Consider the following 25,595-nt stretch of genomic DNA (forward strand, 5'->3'; position numbering starts at 1 on the left):
TGCAAAGATGACTCAAACATGATTAGAGCATTCAGAGAGTTCACAGTCTTGTAGAGGAAAGACATTCATACGCAGATTATTGCAAACTCAATGTGATACATCCTATAATGAAGGAATATGCTAAATATGATTATTTGAAAAGAGGGCTTAGAGCCCTTTACGTTTCAGTGTCAGATGAATATCAAATATGGATTTATTAATTTTCATGTATTAATTAGCATATGAATTTTGGTTCTATTGAGTAAATGAAAAAATAAAAACATTTGTGAGGTCTTAGTTCTGTACGAGGCATCATGCAATATAAGAAAAGCTGAGGTGCGGGCAGTGGCAGAACACGTTAGAAAGGCAATAAATATTTTTTAAATTACTCTCATTAAATTCTGTTACTTTTATGCCTGGTTTTTAAAAATGACTTTAAGGTACATGGGTTAGATTTCATCTTTCATAAAACTTATAATAAGAAAATGATAAAATTTATGGAAGATAACTAAATTATATTTAGTGTCCCTACCTCTCTCTCTGTCACTATAAGAAAACCTAATTTTGGTAATAGAATTTATGAAATATTGCAGATTTCATTGTTATTTCATGTTTGTATGATTTTGCCATGGTAATTTTATTCCGAAGGCAGCAAAAATGCAGAAATATAAAAATAAGTTATACAAAATAAATTCAGCGAATAAAGCAAAGTCTTTCTTTAAAACAAATGGCTCAATGATAGTGGTGCGGCTACAGTATTAAAAAGACAAGTGAAATGCCAAAAAATAAAATAAAGAGCCTAGATTTTAAACACTGAGGTATACTGGTTTTTATTGGATGTAGAGTCAACAATATTCAGGGTAAGCAGAATTTAAAAAAATACTCAGACGTTTTCTAGTTATGTTACTTTTCATTTTAAGGGTTAATGTACCCTGAGGTTGTATTGCCAAACTAAATACATAGTGTCAGTGTTATTGGAGAGAGTTAGACTATTTCTTAAACAATTCCATTCCCTCCCTCCCCTCCACATACTTCTGAGGAAAGAGGGAAAAAAAATACAAAGACTACTTAAGTCCTTCCCTGGAGGCTCACAATAAACTGTGTTTTTTTAAAATTATAAAATATTTTAGTCATGTGCAGAGAACAATACCCAAATTTAATAAAAGTTAACATTGTGCCATGGGTACTACATATATGTGTTTATCTATTTACATATGTGTATATATTTATAGTAAAAGAAGCATTGAAAAAATATATTTACTCAAAAAGTATAGAAGCCTGGATAGTCAAGAAAAATCACATATGAGAGAAAGAGAAAAGAAAAAAAGAAACCCTGACTAGATCTCCTCTTTAAAGACTTCAAGCCAGACTTTTCAGTTTTCAAAATAGACCCTTTGAATTACACAAACTATTTTATAGGAAAGAAAGAAAGAAAGGCTTTCCAGATTCTTTTATGAAACCGTTGTTTTCTGGTACCAAACAAAACTGGGCATAAGTACAAGAAAAGAAAATGATTTAGAATCTCACTTGTAAATAGAGATGCAAGGGTCTCAAATAGACTGTGACTAAAATAGAAACCATCAAAGCTTAAATAGGTTTACTAAAGAAGAATTTATCCCAGGAATGTATAAAATGTTCAAACTTTACAAAAACCTTTTAGAAAATTTGCTAATGTTAATCACCAAGATATGAAATCAAAGGTAAAGAAAAAAAAAAAAAATATATATATATATCTTGCTGGTAGGAGTATAAATTGGTAAAGTCATTCTGGAAATTTTTTGGCCTTGTCCTATAGAATTGCACATTCATATACTCTACAACTGAAAAATTCTACTTCTAGGTACATAATTACAAAAAATTTTTTGAATATGTATACCAGGAGATATTTTTAAAAGCTAAATTGTTTTAAAAAAGCTTTTTTTTAATAAAAAAAAAAGGTTAAAATTGGAAATAATCAAATACTTGTGACATAGAATGGGTCTTATTGCTTTATTATGTACACATGGGATATTACACAACAGTAAAAATAAATACATAACTATAAACAAACATGTAAATGAGTCTTAGTACTATAATATTGAATGAAAAAAGCAAGTCCCAGAAGATTGCTATATGATACTAAATTTTAAAAACAACTTAAAACTAATTATTGTTTATGGGTCCACTCATATCTAATAAAACTGAGTTTCAAAAAGCAAGGACATAATAAAAAGTAGGATTACATAAACCATGGTTAAGAAAAGCAGGAAGACCATGGAAACAATGCCAGTAGGTATTGTCACTGTTATAGTTCCGGTGTTGTCTGGGTGTTGGTTTGGACGCCATTGGTTAGATTTTGATTAATTAAAGGAGAAATCTATATGGCCATCTCAATCTAAACAGACATATAATTTAATAAAATTAAATACCTATGTATGATTTTTTTTAAGATTTTATTTATTTATTTGACAGACAGAGATCACAAGTAGGTAGAGAGGCAGGCAAAGAGAGAGGGGGAAGCAGGCTTCCCGCTGAGCAGAGAGCCCGATACAGGGCTCCATCCCGGGACCTTCGGATCATGACCTGAGCTGAAGGCAGAGGGTTTAATCCACTGAGCCACCCAGGTGCCCCCTATGTATGATTTTTAAATTCTGAAACAAATTAATAATGAAAATGAAGTTCTTAATCTCATAAAACATCTCTACCAAAAAAAAGCTTTATCAAAAACATTCTCAGTGTGGAAATGTTAGACGCATTCTTAATATCTGGGTTTCCCTGTTGCATTATTTTATTTTATCTTTTGAAGATTTTATTTATTTACCTGAGAGAGAGGGGGAGAGAGAGACAGAGAGAGTGAGCACAAGCAATGGGGAGGGGCAGAGGGAGAGGGAGAAGCAGACCCCCCAATGAGCAGGGAGCCCTACCCAGGCCTGATCACAGGACCCAGGGATCCTGACCTGAGCCAAAGACAGAAGCTTAACTGACTGAGCCACCTAGGCATCCCTACTGTTGGATTAAATTACAGTTTCCGTCTTGCAAATATAACCACATTTGTTGTTTTGACCTCAAGGTTTTCAAAAGAATACATTATTTCAGAATTATTCTTCATAGTTAACCTTTCAATCTCCTCAACAATGGAGACATTTCTTGCTCCTAAAGCATAATGTCTACATGACTGTTTATATCACTTGCTGTTACTTTTTAAAGAAAATATTACAAAAGAGCTAGAGACAATGCATTACACAGTCATGACTTTTTAGACGATTTTAATTTTTTAGGGTATTAAAAAGGTAGCAAATTGTATGTGTGACTTCTGTCCTAAGGGTCTTGAAAGGGAAGACTTTAAAAAGTTGTTTGCATTGGACCTATAGTAATTCTGTCAAAGTATATATTCTGATTCCTAAACTAACAGGTATTCAGCATTTCTTAAAATGTACCAGATTTCTCTGTAATGAGAAAGACATGTCAAAATACCTCTTTGGGTACGACAAGCCACAAGATCAAGAGACAAATCTTTGAGTTATTTATGAAGATGAATTTTTTTTAATTTTTGTTTCTGTTTTGATTACCTGCTAACTGATTCCATTGTAAATAGTTTTCTAAAATTATGCTTTTACTGTCATCCTATCCAATAATTTTTACATGATTCCTCTTTTCTTTAAATCAGTGTTTGAATGTCACTAAAATATCTTTTGGATTTTAGGATCCTTAAGCAATTACAATATCAAATAAGAGGGAATTGTGCCTCTACTTTCTGTTTATTTCACTTCTGATTTTTTTTCAAATTATGTTAAAAATGTCAGCAGTTTGGTGACTGAAGTCTCAGATGGGATATCAAAGACAATTACTCTAAAGATGTTTAACCACAACGGTAGGAGTGTCTCATGAAATTCTTCATTTAAATCTATAAGTGATCCTTTAGTGAAGTGAGCTATAACTTCGAGAGTTTTAAACTCTTGAATACAAATGCAAAAAAAAATTAAATAAACTTGATATAATGAGTTTGTTCCAAGTGATTTATTAATTCCATACCTAATTTAAAACTGTGGTTTATGAACTATTTTGCAGTAATAGAAAAATACAGTGCATGAATAGTTTTAAAGAATGTGATTTTAAAAATAAGAGATTGTTTGGAGCTGATTGCACAAAGAAATGAGCTCTTGTTCTGAGACAAGTATATATACGAGAGTCCCTTAAATATAGAGCTACTTCTTGAAGGAAGGAAAGTGTTAGCATCTTATTGTTCACAGGCAATCAAGAAGGACATATTTTACAAAAACTATATACCCAATAGTCAAGCCATGACATTATAACTGTTAGGCATACCTATTTGGGGCTTTATTATAAATATATCCAGGCCACATTGCATGGTGGAAGCTAATTAAAATATGTTCATCAGGTAATGCTTAGATTTTATCAGCATCCACCACCCAGTTTTCTATTTTACCACTTAAGCTCAAAAGACCTTGGACCCTATATTAAAGAGAATAAATGGGAAATTAATGTTGGGACCTAAAAGAGAGGCTGGAAGAAATTGGAGTTTCAAGAATTCAGCTGCTCCTTATTTCTACTCAGGAACAAAACAAAGGGAAATTAACATCAATAACAGTGGAGGAATACAGAAAAGATATTTTTACTGTAGATAAATAAAACACGTTGGTTTTATGGGTATTCAATGAGGAAATCTATAACCAGGGCTTTCAATGAGGCTCTTTAAAACTATAATTAGTGTGAGGGCCCTGGTGTGCTGATGGACTAGACAAGCCTGCCAGACCCACCCGAGCCAGGCTTGTCCTTTTTACACAAATAAAATGCTGACAGTGTTACTGACCAGGCATTTGAATGGAAATAATTTGTATCCTTTTTATCCACACTATGTGTATATTCTGTCCTTTGGACAAAAGATCTTTTTTTTAAAAAAGCCACCCTTTAGGGCAGTTCACTTTCTGTGTCAGTGGCTCTTAACCCCGTAATCTCCAGGCAGCTCTTCCTGCTGAGCCGTAGCCCTCCCTTTTTCCCCTCCAATCACTTCAGAGCAACACTGACTTGGGCTGTTTTCCTGCTGTTGACACTGACGGTCCATTTTCCCAAAGCAGTCTGAAGCTTTTACTTCATATCTGATTCCTGAGAGGCCATGCCCCTTTCCACTTCCTTTTGTAAGGACGAGGTAGGGAAAAGTTAGTTCTCTTGGCATAGATGATGTTTAAGCCTAAAAATCACTAACCATGTAATGTGCGTATATGAAGACTGAAAAAAATGTAGTATTGAGACTCACCTGGTCTGATGCAACAAACTCATGCACAAGTCTTTACAGATGATTTATAAATTGTGGGAACGGCAAACTTTTGTATCTGCCTAAAGTGCATAGCGCCTCCAGCAAGCATGGTACATAAAAAATAGGTTGTGTGTCCTGTCAACTTTCCTACCTTTTGAGTGCCTCGTAATATTTAAGATATGCAGTGTGATTTGCTGTTGCAGTATAATTTGTGGGGGCTTTCTTTTCCAAGTTCACCTGATTTTTATTTATTTGTCACAAAACAAGAAGAGTTGTGTAAATTTACATATCAATACTTATTTGTGAATCCCCTATCTCCTTTTCCTGATCACAGGATTGTTATTTTAGTGATGGTGGGGTTGTATGAGATTCACTATAAATCATAACCTTAAGACCAATGATCATTAAAAGCCACTGTTTCATTCTTCCATTCTGATCCTTACCAAAGGATACTTTTTCAAAAAGTATACTGACTCTTACATAAGGTTATAAACACAAACACAAATGAGATTTTCCCTCCTTATAGGTTATAGATGCGTAATCACTGCATTTGATCTTCTGTGTGTTCTGTTGTTGAAAAACTGGCTCTACTAAAGCATATCCATGAGTTTTTTTGAGCTGACAGAGAAACAAAACTGTTGGAACTCAAATAAAAAGTAAATGAACAGAAGCTAAAATGAAGAAACATAAGTTTTAAAAATTTAAATGTTTTTTATAGATCTGCTATTGAAGATATTGTCAGGAGTGTTAATTGTTCTCCAATACCTTTAGGTCCTAGATGAACATTTCCAATAAAATTTAGGACCAAGATAAAGGTCTCAGTAAGGAATTTTTGGTTTCTTAGTTTTGAAATTAAGACTTCCTCTAACTTCAAAGAAGTTAAGGAGCGATTTTGATAGTAAAGCCTAATTAGTAGACTTGCTTCCTTGAATTAGAAGTCCTAATTTTTTTCTAGTTTATTGATTATACTGTATCCATGTCCCATTCAGTTTGCTACTTCACGTAGAGAACTTTTATGTATTTTATTTTATTGTGTTTTAATTAATTAATCAATGAGAGGGAGAGAGTAAGATGAGGGGAGAGGGAGAGAGAATCTAAGAAGGTCCAGTGTGGAGCCTGGTATGGGACTTGATCTCACAATGCTAAAATTATGAGTCAGATGCTGAAATCAGTCAGATGCTTAATAGACTGAGCTACCCAGGTGTCCCCACATAGAAAATTTCTAAGTTAACAAGTCATTATGATTAATCTGATTTCCCATTTCTTAACGTCTAGTTATTCGAGTCTCATGATACTCAGTTCTGACACTGTGTGAGTTAAGAAAAGATGATAGCCTTGACTTGTCTTTACTGAGAGGACACAGCATGAACAAGCTTTATGATAATGAAACTCATTATGAAGAACAATGAGCATTCCATTCTCATTCTTGCTGTTTGTATTTTCTATTAAAACACAAGTGTCTTGGGGCACCTGGGTGGCTCAGTGGGTTAGGCCACTGCCTTCGGCTCAGGTCATGATCTCAGGGTCCTGGGATCAAGCCCCACATTGGGCTCTCTGTTCAGCAGGGAGCCTGCTTCCCTCTCTCTCTCTCTCTCTGCCTGCCTCTCTGCCTACGTGTGATCTCTCTCTCTCTCTCTCTCTCTGTCAAATAAATAAATAAATAAATCTTAAAAAAAAAAAACCGTAAGTGTCTTGTGGGAAGAATCAACAAAGCAGACTTCGAATTTTTGAAAATGTGAAAGACAGGATACTATGGAGTATTATGCCTCCATCAGAAAGGATGAATACCCAACTTTTGTTGCAACATGGACGGGACTGGAAGTGATTATGCTGAATGAAATAAGTCAAGCAGAGAGAGTCAAGTATCATATGGTCTCACTTACTTGTGGAGCATAACAAAGAACATGGAGGACATGAGGAGATGGAGAGGAGAAGGGAGTTGAGGGAAATTGGAAGGGGAGGTGAACCATGAGAGACTATGGACACTGAAAAACAACCTGAGGGTTTTGAAGGGGTGGGGGGTGGGAGGTTGGGGAACCAGGTGGTGGGTAATAGGGAGGGCACGTACTGCATGGAACACTGGGTGTGGTGCAAAAACAATGAATACTGTTACTCTGAAAAGAAATTTTAAAAAATGCGAAGGTAAATTCATTTCTTGAGATGGGGAATAAACCATAATTTTAGCTTTAAAAAAAATACATATTTGTGTATAGATGTTTTGTATTTGTAAATGGCAGTCTCTGGAATATGTAATGATTATATAAGTGCCTTTGGTAATATTTAGTAAAGCGGTTGCCAAAGAAATATATTGAAGCAGCTTTTCCAGGTGAACAGTCAACCACATATTGGCTACTGAAGGGCCTGCAAGTCTGATTGCCAGTTCAGGGAATCTTTAGCTTTATAAAAGACGCTGGCACAACTTCTATCTAGGTTCCCCTCTCACTGGGCTTTCAGAAAGCACTAAATAACAAACTACTTCAATTCCTATTAAAAAGTTGTGTTCTCGTTCTTTAACTACATGCAAATCATTTGCCAGTAGTTTTCTTTATTTTCTACTTCATTTAGGCTTTGGCACTGCTCTAATTAAAATATCTGAACAATATTTATTGGATATCATTATGCTGTTTGATCAAAGTCTTCTATTACGTCTTCATTCACCAATTAATAATGACCCTATCAATTGCAGACTAATTCAATTAGACATTGCCCTGAATTTTTATTCATGGAATAAGCCAAAGTTCCCAGCCTAATCAAAATCAGGCTTGAAAGGTACATAAAGATATGTTAATTCTACTCTCTCAGGTTGATCTTATTTTTGGTGAACTCAGCAGAAAATCACTTTCAATAACCCAATGAAAAAAGTATGATTCTTTTCCCAGGAATTTTCTAAGTTTTATAGTTTTCTTCAAACTTCTTTTTTTATTTTCTATCATAGAATTTGGAGAAACAGGTAAGACCTTACCTGTTAACTTGATGCCCATTTTAGTTACTTCATGTTTTTATTTTAATTACTTCTAACTAATTGTTTGAGGCTATTATTTGCAAAACAATTCAAAAAATAAAGTGTGTATAGATTTTTAGATTGGTCTGCTCATTAAAAAAAAGAGAGAGTGTCACCTTATTTTCCCTTTATATGTCATGATTTAAGTAAATCAACACAAGGGCATTAGAGTCAGTCTTTATATTTTATTAATACTAACATATTTATAATTTTGGTTCTTTTGTCTTTTACACTTGTTTGAGAGTTAATAAGAAAAATCTTGGTAGACGGACTTTCATTTACGCACAGAGCTTTAGTGAAGCCTGGTTGAATTTTCTCCAACATTTTCCTGAGAACTACATTTGGAAGGTTCCTCTGGAGCTGAGAGAAGCAAGCCTGATTTTGAGTGTTCCTATGTTGAGCTTTGAGGAGATCACTTCAACCATTTTAACTCATTCAACTTCTGCAGCAACTTTTGATTCCCTTCCCTCATGCACAAAGTACTTATACAAATGTACATCAATCGATGATTTTCCAGGCCCTGGGCAGAGTCTCCTGTAACTACAGTGTGTGGATGCCAACATTAAATCAGACCAGTGGCAGTCAAGACCCAGAACCTACCCTGAGGTCTGGAGGGCCCAACAGTCACTGTACTACAACCAGAAACTGTGTGCTGTGGCCATGTCCCATCACACCCATTTGCCCTGGAATACAGACCTGGCAAAGTGGAATGGAATTCATGTTGACTACGTGTTAGCTCATTGAATCCTAAATAAGAAACCATTCGTTCACTGTGTATTTATTGAAATACCTTATGTAGGTCAGGTACTTGGTGGATAACAAAAACCAAGTTGCCTCCCCCTGTAATTTTATATTTGACAAGAGAGTACATTAGATTTTGTGTTATCAAGAAAAATTATCCTTCCTATGTTCAGAGGAAAAACAGCAAGAGTAGGCGAGGCTTATCCCTTCAGACTAACTAAGGTGTTCAGCCTAAATGTCTGCTGGTCATTGGTAACAAGGATAGGGAAATGTTGATATCTGAGGATCAGAAAGAGAATTCCCACACCTGCCTAATAGATGGTGAGAGGGAAAAGGGGAACTCTTGTGATCAGTGTGCTGGGCAGACATCAGGACTGTCCTCTCTGTGTTCAAATAAAGGACAATAAAACAAGATGAAATGGGGCTTATTTTTTAATATCTAGAACAACAGAAGAGCAGAAATTATTCTAAAGGTATGAAGAGAAACTATAAAAGAAAATTTTCTATCAAAACATGAATTACTAGAATTATTTAAAGGAATTTTCTCTGTGAATAATAGAGAGGATGAGATGAATGCTGAGATGAAGGAGGTATCTTAATAATATGCATTTCAAGGAAATTTTAAAATTTAGTAGTAGAAATTGCATTATCAAAGATGAAATTTGTAATACAGAGGACAAAATGGAGAAACTCTGAGAATGCAAAGGAGAATAATTAAAAAATGAAAATTGTGTTGGGGTGCCTGGGTGGCTCACCGGGTTAAAGCCTCTGCCTTGGGCTCAGGTCATGATCTCAGGGTCCTGGGATCGAGCCCCGCATCGGGCTCTCTGCTCTGCAGGGAGTCTGCTTCCTCCTCTCTCTCTGCCTGCCTCTCTGCTTAGTTGTGATTTCTCTCTGTCAAATAAATAAAATATTAAAAAAAATGAAAATTGTGAGCAAGAAAATAATATAAATAAGGAAAATCAGAAGCAAAGACAAAGCCCATCTTTGGATAACTGAACCTTCTTTGGGAGAAACTAAAAGAAGCAGAAGCAACATTTTAAACTATAAAACAAGAAAACCTTTTGACCATAACTTCCTCTCCCAGAAACTAGTCTACAGCTTCAGTGGACTCTGACTCACTTGATTCCATTCAAAAGCAACAAAAGAGACTCTCACCAAAATAGATCCTGGTACGTGATGATGACAACTGTCATTAGTCGTGTCAATTTCAAAAACAAAGAACAAACCTTGTAACTATCATCCAGGTAGAGAGAAAAAACAAACCAACAAAATACAACTAGATTATTTGAGAAAGTGTTGGGAAAATTACATTCTTAAGAAAAGTTAGGTATGAAGTTTTTGTCACATCCTATATATCCATAAAGCCAAGATAGTTTAGAAGTTGAAAGAAAACATAAATGGAAAAGCCATAGGAAATTCTAGAAAAACATGTAGATCATATTTAACTGATTTAATTAGGTAGATGGTTTTTCTTAAGCATACGAAAATATGCAATCACAAGGGAATGATCAGTAGCTTTGAGTATAGGAAAATTTAAAACTTTTGTGTCAAATATAAAATTAAACAACATAGCAAATTAGGAAGAGATGCAGTGACTATAACAGAAGCCGATATTGATGTTACATATAAATAATTCTTAAAGCCAACAAGAAAATCTTTAATAGCTAATAAAGAATGCATTAAATGTAAAAATGCCATCTTTTAAACTATCAAAATGTAAAATTTTATAAAATGGAATTAGTATGTAGAGAAAAAATTATCATATACTGTAGATGCAAGTGTATAGACAAGTGTTCTAGAGACAAGGGAAACAATTTATAGCACATTTCAAATGGCAGGTCTTTTATGCCAATAAAGCAATAGTTGCACCAACAAGCAAAGATATGAACTTGGGAGTTCATTCTAGCTTTTTACTGAAGAAAAAGAATTGGAAACAAATGAAAAGAATGTCAATAGGGGACTGGTTAAATAATTTTCATATTCATTCATGTATCCATAATAAAGAATGTGACACAGCCATTACACAATATTATTTGTACGTAAAAATATCCATAGTAAATGAAAAATGCAAGTTATAAAGCAACATGTATACTGTGAGTTTATTTTTATGAAGATATATGGGAATAACTATCTGCAAATATGAATATCAAGAGGTCAATCAGAATTAACTCTGGATAATAAAATTATAGGTTATGTTATCTGAATTCCTTCTATCTCTTTCACCACCTGAAATTTTCACAATGAGTGTTTATTAAATATCTTTAGAAAATGAATCTATTTTTCACATCCTTTCACCAAATAACCCTAATTCTGTGAATTTATCCTATGTAAGTGAGATATGTGGTCAAATGAAAAGACTAGGATTTTTTGAGAATATCAATTTTAATAGAGAAAAATTGAGGGTACAGGAAGGAGTGAATGTTTTATAGTAAGTAATTGATTGCAGCAAAGCTTTAACATGGTGTGTTAGGGCAAAAGGGAGACAAACCATAAATGACTCTTAATCTCACAAAACAAACTGGGGGTTGCTGGAGGGAGGTGGGATTGGGAGAGGAAGAGCGGGCTATGGACATTGGGGAGGGGAGGCGAACCATAAGAGACTATGGACTCTGAAAAACAACCTGAGGGTTTTGAAGGGTCAGGGGTGGGAGGTTGGGGGAACAGGTGGTGGGTAATGGGGAGGGCACGTTTTGCATGGAGCACTGGGTGTTGTGCAAAAAGAATGAATACTGTTACGCTGAAAAAATAAATAAAATGGAAAAAAAATTAAAAAAAATTTAAAAAAAAGAAAGTCTTAAAAAATAGTTTGTTTACATAGAGAATTACAATGAAATACTAAGTGGAAAAAAGAATGAACTAATTGACCTGCAAATGCAGACCAAAAGTACAACCAAGACCTGGTAGCCAATCAAATGCCAAGTACATCAAATTTGCCTTAAAAACCCATGCTTAGGGTGGATAAAAAGCATTGATTGTATCTGATAGTGAGACAGAGTTGTTTTCTCCTCTTTCTGTATTTCTCGATTTTTCTTCGTAGCATGTATTACTTCCATGAGCAAGATTATTAAAATAAAATAAAATTATTAAACATAAATTGTACATAATTACCATGCTGTATCTCTCATCCTCAGTTAAAACATACAGTTGAACTACTGCATGATTCTAAATAATCTCTTTTAAAAATTTAGCAGTCATGAGCTGACAGCTTTCACAGGGTGTAGATCAGGTTGACCTGGAGCTTTGTTCATGTTATAATTGCAGGTAATTGTTAAATACAGAATTATCTCAATTTTGAATCCAGGGTAGATGATACGTAGATATTTGGAATGTCTACTCTATGCCAGGTGTCCTGCAAAAGATACTCCTGAATGATCACCTAAGCTTATAAAGCTGGTTTGTGGCACCAGGCATGGGTTATATGTGGTTTTATATTTAAAAGGCATACTATAAAACACCAATAAAACAGAAAAGTCCCTCTATCCTTTAAAAGGTTTATTTCATGGTATAATTTTTTCTATTAGTTCTCATAGCTGTAAAGTTCAATATGGAAAAAGTAATTGCTATAATAAATATTTAAAAATATTATTAGAAACTTAAACTTTTTTAAGTACAGGGAGGAGGAGAGCAATAATGAGTGGCAAAATGAATATATAGGATATAGTATTTATGAATACTGAATGTGTAACCTTAGAGCTACTAGATTGTATCAGATATAGGAGCTGGGTAATATTTCATATTGAGTTCATCATATTAACTAGCTGGCCTACAAATATGCACTAAAAGTGTTACCAACATCTAATAACCAAAAATATTGTTCAAATACCAAGAACAGTGAATGATGTGCCTTCAAGGGACCTAGAATTACATACAATTGTATTATATTATGTTATGGTTAAAAAAATTCTTTACTAAAACCGAAATGTTATCTAAACATTTTACCCATAATTTCATTTTTAAATGCCATATAATTATATTAGCTTCAAAATTACTTATGTTCAATGAGTTAATTTTACAAAGCTCTGTGAAATTATAAAATATGTCATTCAAAATAACCAAAAACAGAAAGGCAAACTCTAGAGCATTTTAGATGAAGCTGTGTTGCATATTTCAGTGATAAATCTCTTGGGTCTTTTTCTCTTTTCACTTCTCTTGCGCACTTGTATATCTGTATCACTTTTCATTTCCCTCACCCTTTTAAGTACATCCTTGTGAAAATCATCTGACTTTCCTAGTCTGCCCTTCCAAGGGAGCCATCTGTTAGGGTGTGATGCAGACATCTGAAATGTCATTTATCTTGACCTTTCTCAAACAGATGCTCTTAGTTGTTCTATAGTTTTTCTAAGTTAGACACTCTAAAAATAATTATGCTTCACTAAAACATTATAGGACATTTTACAACAAAAGAGTAATATTCCTACATAACCCTCATGCAATACTTTTTTCTTTACTCACATATCATTTGAGACTTTTTGTATATGCATCCTTTTTTTACTCATATAATTGAAAATCACTCACTATAATTTGGAATCTAATTCCCTCTGTTAGTATTATTTTGGAACCATTTCCCTATTGTAATATAATCTTTTTTTTTAATATTGCATTTATTTATTTGGCAGACAGAGATCACAAGTAGGCAGAGAGAGAGGAGGAAGCAGGCTCCCTGCTGAGCAGAGAGCCGGATGCAGGGCTTGATCCCAGGACCCTGAGATCATGACCTGAGCCAAAGGCAGAGGCTTTAACCCACTGAGCCACCCAGGTGCCCCAATATAATCTTAGTATTCAAATGAGGATGTACAAAACTCCATAAAATTATATTATTTTTAGTAAGCCATTTCACCCATAAATGGGAATTTCAGTGCTTCTAATTTTCTCAACTTTAAGTAAAGATGAAATGACTATCTTTGTGTACAACCTGAGAAGCTGACCAAAATATACTATGATCCAGAAGTTGCTTCTAGGACAATCAGGCCATTTCCCTGATTCTATATTTTTCTAATAACATGCTGAGACTGATAATAGATTATTCCCCCAGATTTATTTATTGTTTTATTCTTATCAGATTCTTATAAAGCCCTTACTATAGTCTGTATGTTGTTTTCCACACTTAGTAAATATTAATTCATCTAATCCTCATAAAATCCTATGAGGATTGTTATCTTCATTTTTCAGATGAGGAAAATGAGACATGGAGAAGTCAAGTAGCCTGCCCAAGGGCATATAGCCAGTAAGGGCAGAGCCATTTGGGGAACCCAGAGCATCGAGCTCTTCTCCAAAAGACTGACTGTCAGTATCAGAAGATTGGAGATGATTTCTAACTCGTTGCCTTTCCCTGTAAAAACTGGTTGGCACCACTGGGACACTGTGTTTCCTCGACCAGTGATGTTACACAATGTAGAAAAACAAGAGGAAGACGGCCGGCATTTTCTGCAATGGTACCTTGTGGCATCCTTAGCCATGAAGCATACTTAGGAAGTAGTTTTAGCTCAATCCAGCAAAACCTTTATTGAGGGACTGTTATATGTAAGCCACATTTAATACAGATCCAGGCATGAAGTGCAGTGCACTGAGCCAAGTATCTACCCATACGCCAGTTCAATACCCTAAATGACCTGCTGTATTCAAGCCAAACCTTGGGAGGTGAGGGTCTGTCTACAACAGCTGAAGTCATTTTGTCCAACATGTTTGCAGTACAACTTTAACTCAGAAGATCTGTAAGAAGGCAAAGTACTTATGAGCCAATGGTAAGCAGAGATCTAGGAGAATGAGCTTTTCTGGAATCATTGTGAACATGAGAGTGACACATCTGTGACTGTGTCCCAGACAGATCTGTCCATGTCCTGTTGCAGGAGTTTCGTGTTAAGTGTGGGATGCTGATTATTTTTACACTAAGAGAGGTTTTCTTAGGCCTGGTATTCTAAGTTTAATGTAGCAAATTTTAGGACAAAATCCAGCTTGAAACAGATTGCTGACTATTTAAGTAGAGAAGTTGGCTTAACTGGAACAAAAAAGAAAAACATTTCTAGTTAAAAAAAAAAAAAGCTGGAGAAGGGGAGCAGTTAGAGTGGGAGAAAAACATATCTGTTAGAAAGAGCCAAGACATACAACCTAAGGAGAAAACATCTCCACCCAGCAGGAAACCCAGCTAAGTTTAAGAAATAGCACAGAAAAAGAGATACGCTATAAGACTCTTCATTGCATCATCTTAGCTAAAGACTCATAGACATTTAGGGACTATAAAGAATCCAGCCTTAGAAGTGCTCATATTCTTGGTGACAGTTTGAGTTTCTGTGTGTTTATAGTGTGGATGGTAATGCAGTGACTCAGAATACTGTAAGGTTTTTCGCCCGTTGAGTGTCAGCAACATTAAGAGCATTTTGAAGAGCAGTGTCGATGCCTAGGTGTCTCTGCGCAATTATGTTTGGACTTAGGACAACAAAAGCAATGCATATTTTTAACTCTGGGCAAGGGAGGAACAGAGATGAAATTCATGTTAAAACACAGGGCTCTTCCAATATTGTAAAGCCAGGATTGGCTTGGACTGGGGCTTAGAGTTGCTATAAATTTGATGAGTACGGCAAGGAAGCTTTGAGATTTTTCAGAAATTTCTGAAATAGTCACAAAGAACGGAAAGAAATCATTCAGTGAGAATTTATATGTATGGTGGAATTTTGAATCAGAAAGATGGATTTGAATCTACCATCCTCCCTTTACTGACTATTTACCTTTAGATCACACATCATGCTATATTGGGCATCCGTTTCCTCATCTCAAAGGCTGTATAGGGCTGTTGAGAGGATTCAGTGAGGACAAAAGAAAGCACTCAGTATAGTTCCTATGAGGTAGCAACAGTTTCCTTCCCAGGTATTATAATTTTGCCATCTTGCATAGCTGTGGGACAGGTAAGGTATTTTAGATGCTATAATACATGTTTAGGAAATAGCAAAAGCAGAAGTATTTCTAGTTTTTGATAAAATTTCTAAAATGTTTTAATAACGCATTAAAGGTAGTTTTCTGTCTTAATCCATTATCTAGTTTGAGTCTACACTCTCTAACTAAAGAATGTTCCCAAAAGTGTTGAAAAGCCCCTATGACTTTTTAAATAAATACCCCTAGGCTGTGAAACATTGGGAATTTTTTTCATATCTTTACTGAAGAGCATCTAAATGCAGTCATTAAATACAGTCTATTCAATGCATTCTCCGTAGCTCTCTTTTCATTCATGTACTGTATCTGACCCATGACTGTCTATTTGTGGCTACATACATTGCACAGGATGGAGAACCTGAAATAGAAACAAAAGGACATAGTGGTTGAAAGCCACCAAGGTCACACATGGGATCATGACAGTGAAAGATGATAAGATCAAGGATGTAAGCAGGGCAATTAGTCATAGGAAGTAGGAGGAAGTAGGTGGCTATTGTGGAAGGAGAGAGGAAGCTGTAGATCAAGGAACATCAATAAACCTCAAGGTAAAGGTCTTATAAGAATTGTCTGCAGGGAAAACAAAGATTCCTATAATTTTTTAAAATTCACATCCTAAGAAGAAAAGCTTCATGAATTAGAGAACAAAGAAGAATATACTAAATTTTTCAGTGTTGTGTTCTCTTTTTTCATAAATGTTAATCCTATCTTTTGCATTTCAATTACATCATGATTAATTTAATGCTTACCAGGTAATCATGGGCCTTAAGGTTTTATAAGTACATATTTCATAGGATCAAACACCTCATGAGCACAGATCCCACAGGTCATGGATACACACTTTAATCTGTCTTCATTTTTGAAGAATGCCTGACTTCCTCCTCAACATTTTTAGAATTGTACTTTTCTGAAAGAGGTTTTCATTGGATAACAATTACCTATTACTCAATTCTATATTCTGAGCTGATTAAAATTCATGAAGATAATGTTGGCTTTTATTTAATGTTTAACTGTGATACATATATCATTTTTATTCCTAAAGTGTACACTAGTTTTAGTTTTATTATTATTGAATTGACCAGTAAAGTCAGCAAATTGAATTATAAGCACTAGCTGTGGAAGATAATAATCTTCTAAGAAGGTCAACCTTGCCAGCTCTGTGCTATCCTAGTTGCACAAAACTGCATGGCTAGATATATCAGTTTATTATAAAATTGATTGGTAGACTGAAATGACCATCACTTTATTTTAAAATGGTCAAAGTAGTTATTCACGTTTTCAACTAAACTTATCCAGCAGCAAAATCAAAGTTATAAGCCAATAATAGACTTGGCCATCAGTTTCAATATTCAAATAATCAGTGTATTTTTGGCTTTAGCATGTATGTTACTTAATCTTCTGAATTCAAGAGACTTGCAAATTTATAATGGACTCTATTGTGGCATTTAAATTAAATCTTCTCCCTTTTTTTAGGTGGACCTTCTGGTCCCTACCAAAGTAACTGGCATCATTACACAAGGAGCTAAAGATTTTGGTCATGTACAGTTCGTAGGCTCCTATAAACTAGCTTACAGCAATGATGGAGAACACTGGACTGTATACCAGGATGAAAAGCAAAGAAAAGATAAGGTAAGTTATCTGAATGGTTTAGAACAGGCAGAAATGGAGTACCAAACTGAATTCAAGTTTGACTGAATGAACTACTTATACTTAAGTATTAAACATAATGGCTATATACAACTGAAAAATAATGTTAAATAAAAGTTTTAACATTTTCCATATTATCAGTTATGTAAGATCCAGCTAAGTAAAATTTGTTTATATTTTATAAACCTAATAGAAGCTTGAATAATTTATCATAAAGTACATGTAAATAGTTACTGTTTGAATACTTGCCACTATTAATTTTACTTTTTTAAAAGATTTTATGCATTTATTTAATTTTAGAAAGAGAGCGCACATGCTCTGTCTTTATAAAGAGAGTTGGGTAAGGGGCAGACAGGGAGGGAGAGGGAGACAATCTCAGACTGACTCCTCCATGACCATGGAACCCAACACAGGGCTTGATCTCATGATCCTGCTATCATGACCTGAGCCAAAACCAAGTCGGAAACTCAACCAGCTGTGTTATCCAGATGCCCCTAATTTTGCTATTAAAAAACATTACTAATATTAGAAAAAAATGTTCTTTGGCAGAAAAATATTTCAAAAATTAACTAAAAGATGTTTTAATTATATATTTCCTTGATTATTTTGTCAATTGGGAATTTTAGAAATGAACAAATTTTAACTATTACACTGGTTTATCAAAATTAAAACATAGGTTGTTTCTCTGCTCACTTTCCTTGATTCGTTTTAATTCATAGGTTTGTTAAATTTTTTGATCTGTGTAACTATTTTAATATTACAGTAGTAGATATATACTATTGCACCATACAATTCTACACTATATTCATCTAATTGTTTTTTCTAAAAGTTCTTACCATTTTAAATATCTTTCCATAATATCTCCTGGTCTGAATTTCTGTAGGGCCCTGGAAAATGAAAGTGCCTAGTCTCCATATCAATAACTAATTTATTCAGATGTTAAAGTATAGCCTCAGTTGGACCAATGAAATTGAAACTCATTAATCCCTTAGAGTGTTTGTGCAAAGAACTCTAACTTTCTAAAGACATAACAGAAACAAATATCTTAGTTCCAAGATCTGGGGGGAAACTATAATATGTTAAGTATTTCCGAGTTAATAATGACTTCTTCCATTTTATGTAGCCCTTTCATTCCCTTACTCTTCTGATATTATTAACCAGTAGAAAATTAAGAATATCTTGCTTTTTAATTTTTTTATTTTTTTATTATTTATTTGAGAGAGCGAGAAAGAGAACTTGAGTAGGAGAGAGGCAGAGGGAGAAGCAGACTCCCACTGAGCAGGGAGCCCAACGTGGGACTCAATCCCAGGACCCTGAGACTATGACCTGAGCCAAAAGCAGACACTTAACTAACTGAGCCACACAAGCACTATAGGAATAATTTTCTTTTTCAAATTTTCAAGACAGAGAATTGATACATTTTCCCAACAGTACTAAGCCTGGAATGGCTATTCCAGTGACTCAACAGAGTCTGAATTCAGTTCACCTAAAATTCACTTTAGAGGAGACATGTTTCTAGGTTTAGATTATAAAATCCACACTATTTACCTTTTAACATCTCAGAACACATCCATTTTGCATCTCAGGGCACATTCACTTAATATCTCAGAACACACACACACACACACACACACACACACTTTTTATTTTAACATCTCAGAAACTGTTGTATCTTAACAATGTCATAATGAAATTGGGAGCATTTATTATTTTCTAGAAGAACCTAAAATAATGGCATGATTTCTAATCAATAGCATCTTAGACTGAATGAATATAGGGTTTTTTGTAAAACCATCTTTAAATTTATTTGTGAGCTGTAGATAAATACCTGCTGGGATTTATGGCAAATAATTGTTTCAGCTACTACCTTTTACTTTGTTACAGTAGGCATTCTGATGCATAGGGAATGAAAATATATTCCATAAAATGAAGCTTTTTAAACTCCATAAGTTATATAGCTCTTGAAATTAATTTTAAGACAGATAAATATTCTCATCCATTATCCATGTGTAATAGTCACAAAGGCATCTGGATGGCTCAGTCAGTTGAGTGTCCAGCTCTTAGTTTTGGCCCAGGTCATGATCTCAGGGTCGTGGAACTGAGCCCTACAAGGGGCTCCTTACTCAATGGGGAGTCAAGTTGAAATTCTCCCTCCCTCTCCCTGTGCCCCTCACCCCCCCAAAATAAATAAATAAATCTTTTTTTTAAAAAAAAGCATATCTGTAATTAGCAAAATCCTTATATAGATTGATTTAGGAAAGAAATATAAAGAAAAATATGATTAAATTATTGTACTGATGAAATACTTTATTTTTTAAGATTTTTTGTATTTATTTGACACTGAGAGAGAGAGAGATCACAAGTAGGCAGAGAGGCAGGCAGAGGGGGAAAGGGAACCAGGCTCCCTGCCCCCTTTTTTTTTTTTTAAGATTTATTTATTTACTTATTTGACAGACAGAGATCACAAGTAGGCAAAGAGGCAGGCAGGGTGGGGAGGCGGAAAGCAGGGTGGGGAGGCGGAATGCAGGCTCCCTGCTGAGCCAAGAGCCCAATGTGGGGCTTGATCCCAGGACTCTGGGATCATGACCCAAGCCAAAGGCAGAGGCTTAACCCACTGAGCCACCCAGTCCCCCTGATGAAATACTTTTTGTCTCCATTTACATTGAGCATGTGATTTCATGATTACATATGAATAACTTCTAAATTTTTCCCTTAATAAGAGATGGGGCATTTGCATATTACTGCGTTTTATTTCATTATCCTTGTTTGAAATGCATGTAAAATTTTGGTCAAGTTGACCAAGATTTTCTATATCCTTACTGATTTTCTGTCTACTTATATTATCAATTATGGAAAAAGCAATGTGGAAATCTCCAACTATAATTGTGGTGTTCCCAATTTCTTCTTGCAGGTATATCAGTGTTTACTTGATGTATTTTGAAGCTCTTTTAAAAGATCCATGATCAGTTAGGGCCATAACTTCCACTTGATCAGATAGCTCCTTTGTGATTAGAAAATGACCATCTTTATCCCTAGAAATATTTTTTGATCTGAAAACTGCTTTGCTGGTATAAGTAGAAGTACTTCAGCTTTCTTTTGATTATTGCTATGTTTGTGTGTGTTTTTTTCATCCTTTTACTTTTAACCCATTTGTATCTTATATTTGAAATACATTTCTTCTATGCAGCATATAGTTGGGTCTCTTCTTTTTCCAATCCTGCTATCTCTGCTTTTTAATCAGAGCATTTAAACCATTTATATTTAATGTGAATATTACTATAATTGGCTTTAAATCTGTCATCTTTCTGTTTATTTTCCTACTTATTGCATCTTTTCCATTTTTTTCTATTTTTCTGTCTTCTTTTGGATTAATAGAATTTTTTTAATGATTCCATTTGGGGTTTTTTTGTTGTTGACTTATTTGCTATAACTTTATTTTTTATTATTGCAGTGATTTCTGTAGGATTTGTAGCATATATTTAAACTTACTCATCTACCTTCAAATTAACGCAGAGCCCCAGAAACCTATCTCTAGAAGCACAAAATAGATCTTAGCTATAAATCCATGTACTTAGAAACCACATTTATTATAACACTTGATTTTGACATTCCCCAAGTAAGTCTTACCATAAAGAAAGAAATAGGCTCCCACTAGGCAAGTTGGTCAACCATGAGAGTAAATTGATCAGTGAAAAGGATGTAGGCCAGAATTCTAACGTGAGACAATAAATCAGTGTCATCTGTCCAACATAAAAATTTATGAAGAGCTGAACCATTTTAATATTATAAATATGACAATCAGCTAAGCCTAGACCATGTAACTGGTAGTTATAAAATTAAATTTAACCAGTCTGTTTATGGTATTACAACTAATTCAGTATGATGAAGAAAAGCCTTAGATAAGTTTACTATTTATTACTGAAGAAAACAAAAAACTCCAATAAACTGTACATAATAATACAGCAATTACTATTACAATAAAGAAATACTTTATATATAAGAAGGAAGAGCAAAAGTTCTTTGAACACTTGTAAATATAGCATATATATGTATATATATACCCATCATAATTACATGTATATATATCCAAATAGTTGTTGTACTTTGTTATTGTTACTATTTTTACTAGGTATTTTGCTTCTAATTTTATATATTCTTCATAGGTGTGCTCTTTTTCTTTATAGAAGCCCTCCACAACTGAGCAGTTAATTTTTCTGAATAGCCATTTCCTATTGATTCCTAATATTATTTGTGTCTTGTTCTCCATGGTTACTTTCCATAAGGGAAAAAGCCTTCAGTCTTTACAAATGCAAATCAACTACAAACTTTCAGCCACACAGTATTATAAATGCACTGAATGTTTTGGCACAAAGTGTGTGCTTGTGAAATGTTTTATATATGTACATTTCAAAAGGAAATGTTTACAAACAAAATTTTCTGATTGCTTTTTTGTATCTTTCCATTTTTATTGACTGCTTGCTCTGATAGATTTTTGGGGTGTAAGAATAGAAGTCTGCTATAGATCCAGAAACAAGATGACTTCAGAAAAACCATTTCAAAATAATAGCAATTTTCTAGGTTTACTGCAAGTGGTATAAATAAAATACTAAAAATGTATGAATGCTGAATTTTTAAAAAATGTATGAATGCCCTTTTTGTTTCTCATTAGTCATAACTGAGTAAGCCTCAGGAAAGCAACACCAAGGAAAAAGTATAAATGTACATTGGAGTGTGTCTAAATGTATGTGTCAGTATATATGTATGTGTGTTTATGTGTGTGTGTGTGTTAATACCTAAAGTCAATTAAAGAAAAATACATTCCTGTTCTCTTCATTAAGATGTCAGTTTCTCATTATCTTCCCAGAGCCTTTATAAGAATTCCAGATTATTATAGCATTTTATTTTTTGACAAAACTCCACATTTTATCTTCCAGGATGGAGCATGTGATGATACGATCTCATCACAATCTCCACATTCTTATTTTTTTTCTTTCTTGTCTATAATATTTTCTAACGTTTAACTAACTTTTATATTTCTCTACACCATGGGTTCAGATACGTTTTTTATTTGAAAGTCAAATGTTCCTTCACTTTCATGAAAGTAACATTTGTTTTATACTCCTGGAGCTGTTTTTTTACTGCAGTTAGCAGGAAAATTGCAAAATTTGACAGACACTTCCAGTATTTAATTTTTAAGGCTATAAGCCAAAGTAAAACAATAATAAATTTCAGGAAGTGTTCTTATATGGAAAAATTAGAAATGAAAATGGATTTTCTCATCCAATATATTAGTCATAATGTCATGGTGTTTAAATAAACCTGAATTCACACCATGGGGACTTTCTTCTTTGGGGAAAAAAAAGAAGCTGGTAATATTCTGTCTCCCTCCCTGAAATTGTCCAGGTTTTTTTAAAATCATAAATCAAAAATTTGCAGCTTCACCCTGGATTTTCTATAAAAGAAAATCCAAAACTCTGTTTCCAGTAAGATTTTATTGGGTCTTTAAAGATGCCACATATTTATCAAGAACAATCCTGCCACATCTTGGTGAACTCTAATTCAGTGGTTACCAAAATTGCCTGATCCTGACACTCATGGGGGAGCTTGTTAAAAAATACACATTTCCGGACCCTGCCTCTGACTCTCAGAGAGATGAACTGGGAATCTAAATGTTTACAGAGGCTCCAGCTAATTTGAATAGATGTTTACAGAAGCCCTAGCTAATTTGAATAATGAGCACGTGTGGGAAAGATGACTCTAACTGGCACCAAATTTAAATTTTTGAAACTGAGAGTAGTTTTGTATTTTTCTAGTCAGAATGGAACGTATTGTATGATAATTCTTTAGGACTGGCTGGCCTCTCATTTGTCCGTGGTACAAGTCAGTATGAATCTATGTCTCCGATATAAGTTTAGATTTTCATATTTGCCAGTTATCTCATGAATACCAAGTAAACACGTATTAGCTTTAAACAAATTTTTAATTTAAATAATAAATTTAAGCAGTTAGGAACACAGATTAGGTAGAAGAGCATCTAGAAGGATGTGACATTTATATTCATTCAATTACATATTATTCTGGAGGCAGCTGTTGTCTACTGTGCTGGATGTACTGGGGGAAAGCTGATTATGACAGCGGGTCAAAGAAATCACAGCCTAATCGGGAACTTGAGAATGGTAGAAAAACTTTGATTCAGTCAGCTCATTTCAAAGACTCAAAATACAGCCTACCAAGTGTATTATTTGATAAAATAACTGTAGGAAATAAGTAGCACAAGCTTAGAGTTATCTAAGAAAAATAATAATAATATTAAATTATGCTCATTTCATAAAAGTCTATGACTCTGCAATAGGAAAAAAAAAGAGAGTTCCTGGTTCTTCTCTACTTCCCTTCCTTTCTCAATGTCTATGTGGGAAAAAAAAAAAAAGGCAGCAACGTCATCAGTCCTTATTAGCAAAGCCTTCATAATCTGCATTGGAGGATATATTCAAATTAATCTGTAATTACAGATGCTGCAGGGTATCCTTTCGTTCCTGCTGAAACTGGCACTATGAGTAGCTGAAATTAAATTTGAATATTCAGAGCCTCGGAAGTCCAGCTCTTCTGTGAGGCAGAGGTCAGATGAGATGTCAGTTCAGTAATAAAAGCCATGCTGCTCTTCTGAAATTTGAGCTGGGTGTGAAATTTGGAACCTGTAGAATCCCCTGGGAGATAAAATAAATGGAATCCCCAGTGGCATTCTCGGTGAGAAGGACTGTAGCAGGAGGAAGTGAAAGGGGATGAATGAGTCTTTCAAGATGGAGCAGCCACAGGTTTCTGAGCTGCAGAATCAAGGACAGTCTCCCAATCTTGCATGGAGACCATTAGTCTCATCCACTCAGTCTTGTTACTATTTTCAAATAAGGCGAAAGGGAAAGAAAAGATGCTGCTTTTCTGAAAGTGGTTTCTAACAACTAATTGACTCTGTACAAAGCTTTCAGACTCAAAAACAGCAAATGAGTCGTGTCCCTCCATGCCAGGGATTTATATGTAGTCACTGTAGGGTACTTACATAGGTATTTGGTGAGTGACTTAATTGGAACTAAGTTAAGGAACAATTCTAGAGTTTTCAGCGTTGTCTAAAAATAAGGATGGTGTTATTTAAATAAACACCATCTGGTATCAACTGTTATTTAGAATTTTATCTGCTTTCTTCCTTGTCATAATTCAATATTATGGGACCGGGCTGGGATGTGTGTTGGTATAAAGAATACACAATCACCTATATTCGCGTAGATGTCGATGTTACTAGATTTTCAGACTCAGGACACCTCCTGAGACTGTTTCTGATTTGGCAGAATGTAAAGTTCAATGATGGGCTCACAATTTTTTATTTTAAATTATATTAAAAAGCCCTCCCCAAGAGTTGATAGAGATAATAGTTAATGTCATGATTCCACTTTTAATGCAAAACAAAAAAATGCGTAAAACTAAGAAATTAAAAGAAAAAAATGCAGTCTTAGGGGCTGATGTGCTCTAGACTGAATGAAAATTGTTAACAGGCTGAGACAAAATACTTAGTAAAAACATGTAAATGAAACATTCAGTTATTGCCTTAATATATATATCCCAACTAAAAAGTTCAAGGAATTCTGTTACACCTTATGGACCCTTTATAATCCATGCTTTTGACAAAAATAGAATGGAGTCCCTGTAAATTTTACTAAGGCCTCTGACCAAGAAGGCTGTATCTCAAGAACTAACCTAGTATAGAAGAATTGATTTATCAAAGTGAAAGTCATTTGCAGACTTAGATCTGCCCGCTGTAATGGGAAAGAACAACCCCACTGATCACATTTAAATTCAGAAAGCAGCTTATTTCTCCAGTGGGAAGTGCAGTAGCCATTGTTAAGGAGCACAGAGAACAACACAATATGGACTCAGCAATCAGAATCAGTTGAGAGATGGGGCTGGGGGTCAGAAACAAGGCAGAAGACTGGATGCAAGTCCAGATGCAAATAGACAAGGGCAGAGGTCAGCTACAGGGAAGATTGTATTTCCATTTCCATG

General features: G+C 34.5%; 1 protein-coding gene across 1 annotated transcript in view; it reads left to right on the forward strand.

Moving 5' to 3' along the window:
* EDIL3 (EGF like repeats and discoidin domains 3) overlaps positions 1 to 25,595 on the forward strand; it is a 423,141-nt gene that overhangs the window by 380,359 nt on the left and 17,187 nt on the right. Inside the window, exon 10 of the mRNA XM_046001012.1 lies at positions 17,373 to 17,528. Coding sequence (XP_045856968.1) covers positions 17,373 to 17,528 — 156 coding nt within the window. The remainder of the gene's footprint in view (positions 1 to 17,372; positions 17,529 to 25,595) is intronic.

This window comes from Meles meles, chromosome 3 (genome assembly GCF_922984935.1).
Source record: "Meles meles chromosome 3, mMelMel3.1 paternal haplotype, whole genome shotgun sequence".
In the NCBI taxonomy this organism is placed as follows: Eukaryota; Metazoa; Chordata; class Mammalia; order Carnivora; family Mustelidae; genus Meles; species Meles meles.